The following is a 14,256-nucleotide window of genomic DNA, read 5'->3' as shown; positions in this document are numbered from 1 at the left end:
AATGCATCAGGGTTCGCTGTTAACTGATTTTCCTTCCCATCTAACAAATGCACACAAGTTAATTCACTTAACCCAATAACACTTAAACCTAGGCTTAACCAAATGTTTTGACAACGACATTATTTTATCTGTTACTGATTGTTGCTGATACAACAGTCATGACAAAGCATAAGACTGACACATACTTGATAGAGGTCGAGCGACCGTCTCTAAAATGTTTGGTGCTGGAATTCTCAACAGACATGGACCCTCAAGATTCCTCACTGATCTTACAGAATGAGCTAGCTGCTGGAACCAAAGATTCCTACCTGCCCATCCATTTTTAATTTTCACAACAGAAGAATCAAACCCATCCATTTAGTTTCTCTCTTCCCTAACGAGCGGTACTGATCAGATACCTCTCCTTGTCTGTCATTAAAATCAAAGACCTCATCCTGTACCTCCATGATAGTATCCTTCACTATTTCAGATGAATCTATATTGTTCTCTACCACTATCTGCTTTCCTATTTTAACCCTATTCGTACTATCATTGACAGCACTCTCCATCCGTAACATAAACCCCTGAGTCCTTCTTGCTACCCCCTTTAAATTCAGAAAAGTTGTTGTCGGTGTCGGTGTCATACTTCCTACATTTGTTATTGCCGTCGCATCATCAATCCCTTCCAAAGTTACCATTAAAGTAGTTGATTTAGTTGATGTATTAACACCCTTAACTACTTCTAGTGGGAAAGTTCCCGATATCCTCTGTGTATTATCTACTGTTGGAGTGACTACTATAATATACTCCTCCTGAACTCCTTCGGTGACTGTGGAAGCTTCAACAGATTTCAAATCTTCCATTATAAGCGTCACTTTACGAATTACATAGCCTTTTAACCAATAATTCTTAACCGGAACAAATTTTAATGCTTGCACTAGATAAGTACACATATATTCTCCCTGATCTTTCTCTGTAACATTACGCAAAATAAATGAACAATCACTCATAACCCTCTTCCACTTCATATCGTTGTACAAACTATACCTCCTTTGACTAGGTGCAACAGCTTCTACATCTGGTCCTGATAACAATACTTATTCTCCATAATTATCTCTCCATGTGGGAGGAACGTCCCCTCTCCACTCCATCTCTCACATCTACAATGAAGATGAGCTGGATCACTCATCCTAACCCTAATAACAGTCTTTCCCTCTAAACTTGGTGCTGGAGCTATTGGTTCCCTTATAATCAAATGCGATATATTTATGGCTTTAATAACTATCAATGTTGAAAGAGTTAAATTGCTTCTCACTGTTGTTTTAATAGACTGACGTGTTAATGTCATGATTCTTACTTCATCTAGTTTCCCCAAAGCTTTGAACTCTTTGCTGTACTTCCATCTATTACCACTAGTGTCAAATGACGTAAATGTAACTTACATTCACTCTCTCTTCCTACTCTAAACCCTCACTTTCAAACTTTTGATTATAAAAAATACCCCTACAATTACCTTGATCTTCCTGCTGGGAATTGTAAATATAGATACTCAATCACCCTTAATCTTCTCTTATCATTCAGCAACGCATACTTTCTCAATGCATCTGCTCCTAACAGATCTAAACTCCTACCATATATATCCTCCCACTAAACTCTAAAATGTCCTTCACCACTGTTCTCTCTCTCTTACTACTAACTTTGAAACTTAGCTTACTGTCTTAGAGTTCCTTCAACCCTAGTTCTCCTAACTTTTTGTAATCTAATCTTTTCTCCTAACCTTTAAAAACCTTTTTCCACTGATTTATTCACAAAATCCCTTTACCACCAATTTTTAGAATATGTGATTGGGAAGTCCCCACCTGCTTCTGACTTCTTTACACACAGACTTGGCAAACGACTAAACACCTTTTAGCCTAGCCTGAAATCTCTTGGTGTAAGAATGTAACCCAGAATAACAGTCACCCCTTTTAACTTTATTTTCCAGACAGATTGTCTAATAGGCAGTCTAATAGATTTATCATCCTTCCTATGATATTATCTTTTTAAGCAAATATGATTCCCAAAAACCCTATTCTTTTTTTTTTTTTATCCTCTACCAGACAGTCGTCTAGTGTACATCTTATTGTACAGTTCAATTTACACCATGCATCTCTTTCCCACAATGCAATAGGTACAGTGGGGGAAAAAAGTATTTAGTCAGCCACCAATTGTGCATGTTCTCCCACTTAAAAAGATGAGATAGGCCTGTAATTTTCATCATAGGTACACGTCAACTATGACAGACAAATTGAGAAAAAAAAATCCAGAACATCACATTGTAGGATTTTTAATGAATTTATTTGCAAATTATGGTGGAAAATAAGTATTTGGTCACCTACAAACAAGCAAGATTTCTGGCTCTCACAGACCTGTAACTTCTTCTTTAAGAGGCTCCTCTGTCCTCCACTCGTTACCTGTATTAATGGCACCTGTTTGAACTTGTTATCAGTATAAAAGACACCTGTCCACAACCTCAAACAGTCACACTCCAAACTCCACTATGGCCAAGACCAAAGAGCTGTCAAAGGACACCAGAAACAAAATTGTAGACCTGCACCAGGCTGGGAAGACTGAATCTGCAATAGGTAAGCAGCTTGGTTTTAAAAAATCAACTGTGGGAGCAATTATTAGGAAATGGAAGACATACAAGACCACTGATAATCTCCCTCGATCTGGAGCTCCACGCAAGATCTCACCCCGTGGGGTCAAAATGATCACAAGAACGGTGAGCAAAAATCCCAGAACCACACGGGGGGACCTAGTGAATGACCTGCAGAGAGCTAGGACCAAAGTAACAAAGCCTACCATCAGTAACACACTACGCCGCCAGGGAATCAAATCCTGCAGTGCCAGACGTGTCCCCCTGCTTAAGCCAGTACATGTCCAGGCCCGTCTGAAGTTTGCTAGAGTGCATTTGGATGATCCAGAAGAGGATTGGGAGAATGTCATATGGTCAGATGAAACCAAAATAGAACTTTTTTGGTAAAAACTCAACTCGTCGTGTTTGGAGGACAAAGAATGCTGAGTTGCATCCAAAGAACACCATACCTACTGTGCAGCATGGGGGTGGAAACATCATGCTTTGGGGCTGTTTTTCTGCAAAGGGACCAGGACGACTGATCCGTGTAAATGAAAGAATGAATGGGGCCATGTATCGTGAAATTTTGAATGAAAACCTCCTTCCATCAGCAAGGGCATTGAAGATGAAACGTGGCTGGGTCTTTCAGCATGAGAATGATCCCAAACACACCGCCCGGGCAACGAAGGAGTGGCTTCGTAAGAAGCATTTCAAGGTCCTGGAGTGGCCTAGCCAGTCTCCAGATCTCAACCCCATAGAAAATCTTTGGAGGGAGTTGAAAGTCCGTGTTGCCCAGCGACAGCCCCAAAACATCACTGCTCTAGAGGAGATCTGCATGGAGGAATGGGCCAAAATACCAGCAACAGTGTGTGAAAACCTTGTGAAGATTTACAGAAAACGTTTGACCTGTGTCATTGCCAACAAATGGTATATAACAAAGTATTGAGAAACTTTTGTTATTGACCAAATACTTATTTTCCACCATAATTTGCAAATAAATTCATTAAAAATCCTACAATGTGATTTTCTGGATTTTTTTTCCTCATTTTGTCTGTCATAGTTGACGTGTACCTATGATGAAAATTACAGGCCTCTCTCATCTTTTTAAGTGGGAGAACTTGCACAATTGGTGGCTGACTAAATACTTTTTTTCCCCACTGTATATGTTCTAATATTAGTATGTCTATTTTAATTTCTCTTTGATTTTTATAGCAGAGCTCAATTGGTTCCTTAAGAGTAATTAGCTGTTTTACTACCTCAAATCCCTGTCCTAATTAGTTAATTTTACATAGTGAGATGTTTAACCTCTTTAGGCTGAACACAGATAAAAGCTTTTCCACTATTCACTATCACTTCTCATAGTCCTCTGTTTTTACTTCAATTGTTAGATATTTTATCTTGCTATCAGCTGACACCCCCCTTCATATCTTCTAGGCTCTAGAATCCTTGCTCCGGACCCCTGTAGGGGTTCACCTGGAGAACAGGTGATTTTGACTGGCCCCTGTATCTTCCTCTGAAATTCCCTCTGATGTTTCCTCCTGACTTATTGCACTCACAGGTAAAGTGACCAATCTGTCCACAATTATAACACTCTTCTGAAAGTTGCTGGAAGTGTAGCTGAAATCTTCCTCCTCCTTCTAAGCCTTCTCGTCCTCTTCCTCTCCAATTCTGTGTCTGTCCCGAAACTGGCTGTGGATATGAAACACCTGGTACCGCCCTTGGTGGCTGGTACAATTGCGGTTGGCCTTGTTCAGTTGAAGCTGTAGCAGTGATTGTTGATTTGGTTCACTCTGATTCTTCATAACCAAAGCTTCTCTTCTCCACCAGTTGTATGATTGAGTTTTCTGAGAGTTTCTTGATCCTGTTCTTTCTTGCTGTTGACATATCAGGATTCTTCAAAAGCTTATATTCTAAGTTCTGTCCTCGAAATATCATCTTCCATCATCTTCTTACTATTGGCCTTTCCTTGACCTCAATGTATTCTTCTCCTCCAATTCTTGGGATTCTTTCCTCAGCAGTTTTTCTTCTCTTCTGTATCTTCATCCTCATCTTTCCGAACCTCATTCTTCTCTTAGTTTCCAGACATCTCGGTTTTTTCTTACTTCTGGAGTTTTGGATTCATCTTTCTGGTCGTTTCTGCTTGTCCTCTATCTATTATCCGTTCATCTTCATCTCTGATGCAATAATCACCCTCCTGGATGATCCCTGGAAGCTGAGGATAAACATCCCTAAGCTCTACTTCCTTCTCATAAGGTGGGTGTCTTTTTGCTGAATCCGTATGTGAGAAAGGTGTACTAACTTCTGCCATTAGTTTTTCTGTCGCCTTTTCTTCCTTTAGCATTTTCCCTATACCTTTGTTTATCTTATCGCTGGAATCTTTTATCAGTTTTTGTTTGAGAATGAAGGGCAACTTTTGTTTCATTTGCCGGATAACCTTGCAATACTTTAGTTAAAGGATTACTATTTTCAACTATATCAACCGGTGTAATGACTTTCATAGCCTTGCTGTCCTTTCTCCCCATTGTAACTACTCTTTTATATTCCTTTATTGTGAATTATTTTATTTTAGACTATATAGCCTATGGCTTCCCCCCTTTAATTATTAATATAAACCAAACAACAACAAACAAACAAAAAAAATTAATAATAAAAAAAAAAAATCTATTAAAAATTATGAATAATTAAAACCAATTTTTTATTTCTATATCCTATCTTACCAATTTATCAATTAGTGGCTATCTTACCAATCCTAAAAACAAAGCCCTCTAACCTTACAACACTACAATTCCCATAAACCCCCTTGCTTTATAAGCACCTAATTATCTTAATTTTACAGAATAATGTCAGTACTCGATTTTCAACACAACTGCAATCAAACCCAAGTGATGCCAGAGACTCTAAAATGCAAATTTTATTCAAATGATCAGTCTGTTGCCAAGCCTCTGTGAAATTGTCAAAACATCAAATATCCTGTAGGGGAAGATTTTGCAAACAGACCAGTACCAAAACCTTTTTGACTCGATCCTCCCCCTGTCACGTGATGTCACGTCAGCACCTCTCTTTCTTTCTCTCTCTCTCTCTCTCCTCTCGTCTCGTCCTATCGTTCCTCTCATATGACAAAAGAGCATAGAAACAGAAAAAGAATTTAGCAGTCATGCAATCACTGAGTTATCCACATTCAATATTCCCCCACTCATATTCGCTATAAGATTTAACTCACGACTAAATAGCTCAATAACATTTTTATTTATTTTAATCCGTCATTTAATTCAATTTATTATAATCCGTCAACATATATCTAATTTATAAATTCACTACATCCCAACAAATAGTTTCATTTTCAAACAACAGCCGCTTTAAAACTAGAAGATTTGTGTTAAAATCTCTCCTCTTTGTTCCCTCGTCTGTGTCTCTGTCTCCCCCTGCAGTGTAACAGATGTGTTGTAGTTTAGTAAAATCCCACGCATGCGCGATACATTCAAAAATACTTTTTCACCGTGGAAGGGAGTTTAACAGTCCTGCTGTACCTCCGTTTTCCCCTCATAGTCAACAACATTTAACAGCGCTCACAAAACATAGAACCTGAATTCCACACACACACAAACATAATTTAAGAGGCTTTATTCCATCGCAGTGGACCTCTACGGTCACATGTTCGCATGCAGCATATTAGCATTAGCATTTAGCCTTAGCCTGTATGCACCATGTAGCATGAAAACAATGCACCCGACATTGCGTCTTTAATTACTTTTTTCTTTTTCCTAACTTTAGGCTGCCGTGAGTATGGATATTTTATGAGCGGTCCCCCCAAGCAGCTACCCCGTCGGATAGAAGATGAGCAGCAACTTACAATAAATCTATAACCCAACCCCAGTCCAAGACTGACCTGACAACACCTAGCGCGTTACCAGGATTTATGGCCCACCATAGGGGTCGCCTCGTTTGTTCTGAGGGCTTATCAAATCCTGCAATGTCCTAACTTGTATACATATCCTGGCCCCGATTGTTCTTGACTTCCTATTCAAGCAACACATCTCTATAGCCAATATATAGGCTCTACCCACTTTTGCGCTGTTTTAAATTTTTTATAATGATTAGCCAGACCCCCCGTTCTCAGCAATAACGCCACACGAGGCACATTTCGGTCCTAATGGTACATCTCTCCAGTGTACACAAGTAGTATCCAAACTAACAACCTCCAAAGCGGTAAGAAAAACTCACCCTTGTCTGGCCATGACTTCAGAACGAGTTAGCTTGGCGGCAACGAATGAAACAAAGAAGATTTGCAGACCAGCCCCACGTTGGGCGCCATTTGTCGTATCGAGTAAATGCTGGCAATTATTGCTGATGAACAAAGGAGTCTGCTCATACTGAACTTGGATCATAAGGTTTATTCATATCACAAGCTTTCAGCATGAGTTACAGGAGTCAAGATCCCCCGGAGAGCAGTGTTCTCGAATTGTGATGGCTGCTCTGCTCTCCTGTGCCCCCAGCATATACTTATAAACAATGTAAAAATATGGGTTGCTCCCTCTGCGGTCCAATCACCGGTCTCCCCTGGGGCGTCACCCCACAAATGGCTACTTTTGAACTAACATAAACAACATTCTTTCAGTTCCACTTAAAACCATTAACAAAGACATAATCCTAATACACGACATACTGTATCTTAGTCAATGCCGCTCTGTCATTGCTTGTCCATATATGTATATATTCTTAAATCCCATTCCTTACTAGTTTTGTGTGTATTGGGTATATGTTGTGAAATTGTTAGATATTCCTTGTTAGATATTACTGCACTGTCGGAGCTAGAAGCACAAGCATTTCGCTACACCCGCTATAACATCTGCTAAACACGTGTATGTGACAAATAAAATTTGATTTGAATTGGCTTTGCTAACTCTTCCGTCCTCTCCTTGCATCCTATTCAAAAATGTCAAAGGTAATCAAGGAGAGTAGGCGAGGTGTGGAAATGTGGAAACAAATGCGCTTGTATGAAATGACTCCTTCAAGCCCAAATTAAATGTGTACAGTAGTAAAAAGTCATTTAGATAGTTTTATAAATAAAAGGATAAGTAGGATGTCGTTTTAAAATATGTGCCTGCTTTTCTCTGAGTAAACAACAGTTGATTCAAAGGGGGTGTGGCGGAACACGAAACCCTTCAGCAAAGGACTCAGGTAGGATCATCTTGAGCTTCCTCTGCGTGAGGAGGCGAGGACACTGCTCAGTTCTCCTACCACCTAATTGACACTCGATCACTTATCGGTTTCCGGGTCACAGAGAGGACAGTCTTTTTCCCAAATGAGAACGTCCCGCTAGTCTCAGAAATCCCAGACCTAGGGCAATATTGTTAGTGTATGGCTGTGGGTTGTAGGTCTTGTAGTTGAAGAAGCTGACACAATGTGCCATCAGTGCATTAGACTGCAATAAAAATATGTATTTATTTATTGGTGTGCCAGTTTAGGGTTAATGGTGCAAGGTGCTGTGTAGATCATTCAGTCTCGACCTGCAATGTCGAATGCGCCCATTTATAACTAACCCAAAATTGTTAATTTGTGTCGTTTTCAATGAGGGGGTTTGATTAATCTTGGAGTGATAGATGTGCAGAATATGATGTGCGAATAGAGATACTGGGGTGCAAATGAGCAAAATAAATAACAATGTAAATAACAATATGGGGATGAGGTAGTTGGGTGGGCTAATTACAGATGGGCTGTGTACAGGTGCAGTGATCGGTAAGATGCTCTGACAGCTGATGCTTAAAGATAGTGAGGGAGATAAGTGTCTCCAGCTTCAGAGATTTTTGCAGTTCGTTCCAGTCATTTGCAGCAGAGAACTGGAAGGAATGGCGACCAAAGGAGGTGTTGGCTTTGGGGATGACCAGTGAGATATACCTGCTGGAACGCATACTACGGGTGGGTGTTGCTATGGTGACCATTGAGCTAAGATAAGGCGGGGATTTTTATAACTAACCCAAGATAGACCACAGCCTGTCGTTTCCAGTGGGAACAAATTAGTCATAGTGGGCAGTACAAGCAAGGAGGTGGGCAGAGCCAAGCACGAGCTAGCGAGATCCTATTGGCGCGTTCTAGCAAGTGTTTGTATATTTCTGTTAGGGAACGCCTACTCTGTGCGGGTGTGCAATGACCCAATTCGCCCTTCCACTCCTTCCAAACAACGCAATTTTTTAAAACTTTGGAAAGGGTAAAATCTACAAAACTTAGTCCCCTCTGTTCGTAACATATTCTAGTTTTGGGAACAGAAAACTGTATTGAGATCAAACGTTTCATCGATGAGAACATTAGCATAATGTAGGCCACTGCTGGCCACTGGGCTTCCTCTCATCACCATTTTTGGAATTGAGTGGAAACGCTACCAAAAACCGGATGGCTCATTATTCTGTCTGTGGCAATATGGCGCCGCGCATTTCAAATTCAAATACTTCATGCGCCATCGGGAGTTTTCCATAGGAATACGTGGATGACGTCAGCGCTATCACTATCTACTGGTTTTAACGCTGTTTTAGCTTCAATGAGAGGGGGCAGTCTTTCTCCCTTGGTAAAACTCAATGTGTAAAGCAGAGGTTTGAAAATATGTCGTTGGCTTTGATACTCGTGCCCCTCTTCACCACAAACAACTTCAATGATGGCAGTCTCAGACTAATGTGTGTAGCGAATAACAGAGCAGCGGAAGAATTTAGTGCGAGTCATCAGGCTCATTCTTATTATACCTCAGTGGTCAGGCTAGGCCACTGTGCTTCTTCTCAACATAAATTATTTGGTGGGAAGTGGAAATTCCAACCGGATGCTTCAGATTTATACAACCGGTGAAACATCTGGTTCCTTGTTCTATGGTTGTTCTATGGTTGTTCTACAGGTAGCTTAGTGGGTAAGAGCGTTGTGCCAGTAACCGAAAGGTCGCTGGTTCTAATCCCCGAGCCGAATAGGTGAAAAATCTGTCGATGTGCCCTTAAGCAAGGCACTTAACCCTAATTGCTCCTGTAAGTCGCTCTGGATAAGAGCGTCTGCTAAATGACAAAAAAAAAAAAAAAAAAAAGTATAGGAGTGTGCTAAATGACGTTTGACGTTGTGGCTGTGGTAACTAGTGACGACCTTGTTCTATCTGTGGTGGAACGTTGCGGACATAAACCAGGAAGTGCAGCGTTTTATGGCGTCAACAAAGGAAAGCGAAGCTGTGTTTGCCCTTCTACCACTGAGCATTTACGAGTTACAAAATAATTAGCCTTTGCTGTGTTGTTCTCATTTACAAAGACTAGGCTACTAGCAGCTCAAAACAGTAGCTAGCTAGTTGACTGCAACAGTAAGTAGAGTTTGCTGCCTTTAATATAACCCTATAACGAGGCTCTGCTTATAGCAGGTAGCTTAGTGGTTAAGAGCGTTGTGCCAGTAACCGAAAGGTCGCTGGTTCTAATCCCCGAGCCGACTAGGTGAAAAATCTGTCGATGTGCCCTTAAGCAAGGCACTTAACCCTAATTGCTCCTGTAAGTCGCTCTGGATAAGAGCGTCTGCTAAATGACTAAAATGTAATGTAAATGTCTGAGGGGGTTGGTAGCAACATGAATGCTAATGTCATATTGAAGGATTAGCTGACAACGTCACGAAAACGATACGCAGGCTTCAATGGAGCAGAACTCCATGTGTTGTGATTCTGTATGGCCAAATAGCTAGTAACAATTACAAGAAGCTGCCGTATGGGGAATCGTAAATGGATAGTTTCGGATCGTTTTATCTTGTTCTTGATACCATGTATTGTTTTGAGGTGTTTTGACTGTTGCAACGTCATCTATGCTAATATGTCTAAAACAACTGTAACGATGTATTTCAGAGACAAGTTCTTATTGTGCAAATGTATTTATGTTTTCAGTAAACATTGGAGACGAAATATAGTTTACATGTTGTCAACAATTTAAGACAACCCCGTCGGTTTTTCCCTAGTTGTGCACGCTTCGGTTTTGTTGCTAAACAACCAACCCGTCTATAGGCCTATTATTACTGGTAGGTCAAATCAAATCAAACTTTATTTGTCACATGCGTCGAATACAACAGGTGTAGACCTTGCCGTGAAATGCTTACTTGCAAGCCCTTAACCAACAATGCAGTTAAGAAAATATTTACCAAATAAACTAAAGTAAAACAAATAATAAAAAGTAACACAATAAAATAACAATAACGAGGCTATATACAGGGGGTACTGGTACCGAGTCAATGTGCGGGGGTACAGGTTAGTCGAGGTAATGAAAAATGTATGCACTCACTAACTGTAAGTCGCTCTGCATAAGAGTGTCTGCTAAATTACTAAAATGTAATTGGTACATGTAGGTAGGGGTAAAGTGACTATGCATAGATAATAAACAGCGGGTTTCAGCAGTGTAAAAACAAATGGAGGGGGGGGGGGGTTCAATGTAAATAGGAAGGGTGGCCATTTGATTAATTGTTCAGCAGTTTTATGGCTTGGGTGTAGAAGCTGTTAAGCAGCCTTTTGGTCCTAGACTTGGCGCTCCGGTACCGCTTGTCGTAACAGTCTATGACTTGGGCGACTGGAGTCTTTGACAATTTTTTGGCCTTTCCTCTGACCACATGGGGGCGGCTCGTCAGGAAGTCCAGAACCCAGTTGCAGAGGGAGGTGTTTAGTCCCAGGGTCCTTAGCTTAGTAATGAGCTTTGTGGGCACTATGGTGTTGAATGCTGAGCTGTCGTCAATGAACAGCATTCTCACATAGGTGTTCCTTTTGTCTAGGTGGGAAAGGGCAGTGTGGAGTGCGATTGAGATTGTGTCATCTGTGAATCTGTTGGGGCGGTATGCGAATTGGAGTGGGTCTAGGGTATCCGGGTTACTGGTAGGTTGACTGTTAGAAACGTATGCAGTTACATTGATTGTTCATACAGACTTGTGGTTTCTTCAATTACCCAATAATTGGACTTACTTAAAGTGTTGGATGGTTTATTAATAGGATCCCTGCTTGGTATAGCTCTCTAAGGGTGATGGTCAATAAAACCTGGTCTTTTCCCCACAGAATTTCAAATGAAGAAGCACTCTAGTCAACAAGATGAAGAGCAAACCTGGGAAAAAGCAACACAACAAAACCAAGAGGACTAAACACCATCGAGACCCCATCAAAACAGAGTGTGGAACACAGTCAGATGATGTTGACTGCAATAGAGAAGAACTAGACGTTAGCCAAGCACCCTACATCACTAAAGGGGTTTGTATCAGCTCCATCTTAATCAAAGAGGAACCAGCAGACTTTGAACAGCAGGGAATTGGCGAGGAACATAGCCGTTCTGATCCTTCCTTCCAGAAGAAGCACATAAAACATCAAAATACATCCAATCCTATGACCGGGTATAGCCAGATATCAAGGAGTCCAGTGGTGATGCTAACAAGATTGTCTAATGTAAGAATAGTTAGTGGTCTTTCCAAACATGTGATAGTTACTAACTAGACAATAGTATTTATACTTTTGGTTAATGCATAATGTGGTTTCTTCATCTTTCTAATCCATAAGGTGGTGGTTAAGACTCTTCTGCGAGACAGTAAAGTGTGTTTGGTGAAGGAGGAAAACCCAGACGAGACAGATGGAGGTAGGGCATAGTACATACATCCAGTCCACCCTCAACACTGCATTTGAAATGGATGATGGGATTACTTGAACAGAACTTGAACATTAATTTAGCAAACTTTGAAATTGACATTTAGCAAAGATATTTACTCAAGTGTTTTATTGTTGAATGAGGAAATGTAGCAAATCACAACTATGTTCTGTTCCCTCTCTCTCCTCCCATCTCTCTCTTCTCCCCTCTTTCTACCATCCTTCCACTGCTCTGTCCCTCTCCCTCAGTCTCTACTTCTCAGTTCTTTCCTTGTCCACACTGCACCATCTCCTTCACTGACTGTTACTTCCTGGAGAACCACATCAAGACCAAACACAAGAAGCAGTACATTGCTTTGTTCAAAAGCCACGTCTCAACGAGTAAAACCGTGTACGCCCCCACACACAGCTGTCCCCACTGTAGCTGCATGTTCCATACCCCACGGCAGCTACACGTCCACATCCGTCAGGCCCACACCCCTGCCCCTCTAAGGAAACTCCACCCCTGCCCGTATTGTGCCCGCAGCTTCCAGTACATAGCCAGACTGCATACTCACTGCAAGGTTTGGCATAAAATGGCTGTTGCTTTCACCGATGGATACCTCAGTTGCGCTGACTGTGGAAAGAGCTTCAAGAATTCCTGGGGACTGGGGCCTCACCAGTGTCACAAGCCTGAGGACACTAAGCCTGAGGATGGCCCTGTCTGTCTGAACATCGGCATGCCATGCTCAGAGTGTGGCAAAAGCTGCTCTAGTCCTCAGAATCTGCGCATTCACATGCGCACACACACCGGCGAGAAGCCTTACGTCTGCAAGGAATGTGGCAAGAGCTTCTCAGAAGCCAGCAGTCATTGCAAACACATGATGATACACTCGGGGGGTCAAGCCATTCAAATGCCAGGACTGCGGAAAGGATTTTGCCCGGATGTGGCACCTCCGAGTTCACATGACCGTTCACTCTGGCGAGAAGCCTTTATCCTGCCCAAAATGTGACAGGCGGTTTGCATACAGGGATTCTCTGAAGCTTCACCTGCGCACGCACTCAGGGAGAGACCTTTCAAATGTACTGTGTGTGGTAAAGACTTTGCTGACAAAGGTTATCTTAAAACTCATCTCAAGATCCACAACAATGAAAGGAACTACCATTGTGGGGTTTGTGGGCTGAAGTTCATAAACATTGCTGCGTTGAAAACCCATCAGCGCACACACACCGGGGAGAGGCCTTTCCATTGCACAGTGTGTGACAAGACATTTTTCAGACACGCACACCTGAAGAACCACCAGCGCACTCACACAGGTGAGAGACCATACACCTGTACTGAGTGCAGCAAAAGCTTCACTCAGTCTGGTGATCTCACAAAACACATACGCACCCACACTGGAGAGAAGCCGTATGAATGTTCTGTCTGCCACGGATGTTATACCTCTTCAGGGGATCTGGGCAAACACATGAGGATCCACAATAACTTACGACCATATCACTGCCAGGAGTGTGAAAAAAGCTTCCGCATGGCCGGCCACCTTAAAACTCACATGAGGACCCACACTGGGGAGAGACCATACTCCTGCCCCCGCTGCCATCGCACCTTTGCTCGCGCCCATCACCTCTCCGGTCACCTGCCTAGATGTTGCTGAATGACTAGATTATTTATATACAGTCTAAACTCTTTTACTCTTGTTGTAGTTATTTAGCAAGGGAACAGTGATGTACAGAAGATGGTTTTGTGCCCGACTCTGACCTGGTAATGCCAATAAATGGTAATGAAATAAAGGCCTCTATAGTCTGTGAAAGATGGCACACCTGTTGTGTGGTTCTGGTGTTTTTTGTGAATGTTGTTTTTTCTTAGAGCTGAAATACAGTGGGGGAAAAAGTATTTAGTCAGCCACCAATTGTGCAAGTTCTCCCACTTAAAAAGATGAGAGGCCTGTAATTTGCATCATAGGTACACGTCAACTATGACAGACAAAATGATAAAAAATAATCCAGAAAATCACATTGTAGGATTTTTAATGAATTTATTTGCAAATTATGGTGGAAAATAAGTATTTGG

The 14,256-nt window shown here is 41.6% G+C and overlaps 2 protein-coding genes across 3 annotated transcripts; both read left to right on the top strand.

The window, feature by feature from the left end:
• Window positions 1–9,718: 9,718 nt before the first annotated feature.
• On the top strand, window positions 9,719–13,247 carry LOC121543811 (zinc finger protein 664-like). Of its 2 annotated transcripts, none has more exons than XM_041853961.2 (4): window positions 9,719–9,917; window positions 11,631–12,011; window positions 12,123–12,198; window positions 12,456–13,247. In XM_041853961.2, exons 2-4 carry the CDS (start codon window positions 11,664–11,666, stop codon window positions 13,196–13,198), a joined length of 1,167 nt encoding a protein of 388 aa, XP_041709895.2. In that variant the 5' UTR covers window positions 9,719–9,917; window positions 11,631–11,663; the 3' UTR covers window positions 13,199–13,247. The 2 variants fall into 2 exon arrangements, with proteins under 2 accessions (XP_041709895.2, XP_045064322.1); XM_045208387.1 differs by lacking the exon at window positions 9,719–9,917 and adding an exon at window positions 11,415–11,453.
• An 8-nt stretch (window positions 13,248–13,255) lies between these two features.
• LOC121543810 (gastrula zinc finger protein XlCGF71.1-like) lies at window positions 13,256–13,996 on the top strand (the record flags this gene model as incomplete). The annotated part of the gene is made up of 1 exon (XM_041853960.2): window positions 13,256–13,996. A coding segment is annotated over one exon (585 nt), but the record flags the coding sequence as incomplete, so codon positions are not given.
• Between the last annotated feature and the right edge of the window lie 260 nt (window positions 13,997–14,256).

This window comes from Coregonus clupeaformis, chromosome 28, assembly GCF_020615455.1.
Source record: "Coregonus clupeaformis isolate EN_2021a chromosome 28, ASM2061545v1, whole genome shotgun sequence".
NCBI lineage: Eukaryota > Metazoa > Chordata > Actinopteri > Salmoniformes > Salmonidae > Coregonus > Coregonus clupeaformis.
This window is presented reverse-complemented; position numbering and strand designations above follow the sequence as displayed.

Bases quoted from the DNA above. Each gene is read 5' to 3' on its own strand.
- LOC121543811 (XM_041853961.2), top strand. From the start codon at position 11,664: ATGAAGAGCAAACCTGGGAAAAAGCAACACAACAAAACCAAGAGGACT. The intron at 12,012-12,122 runs GTAAGAATAGTT...CTAATCCATAAG, and splicing joins TGCTAACAAGATTGTCTAAT to GTGGTGGTTAAGACTCTTCT. The intron at 12,199-12,455 runs GTAGGGCATAGT...CCTCTCCCTCAG, and splicing joins CCCAGACGAGACAGATGGAG to TCTCTACTTCTCAGTTCTTT.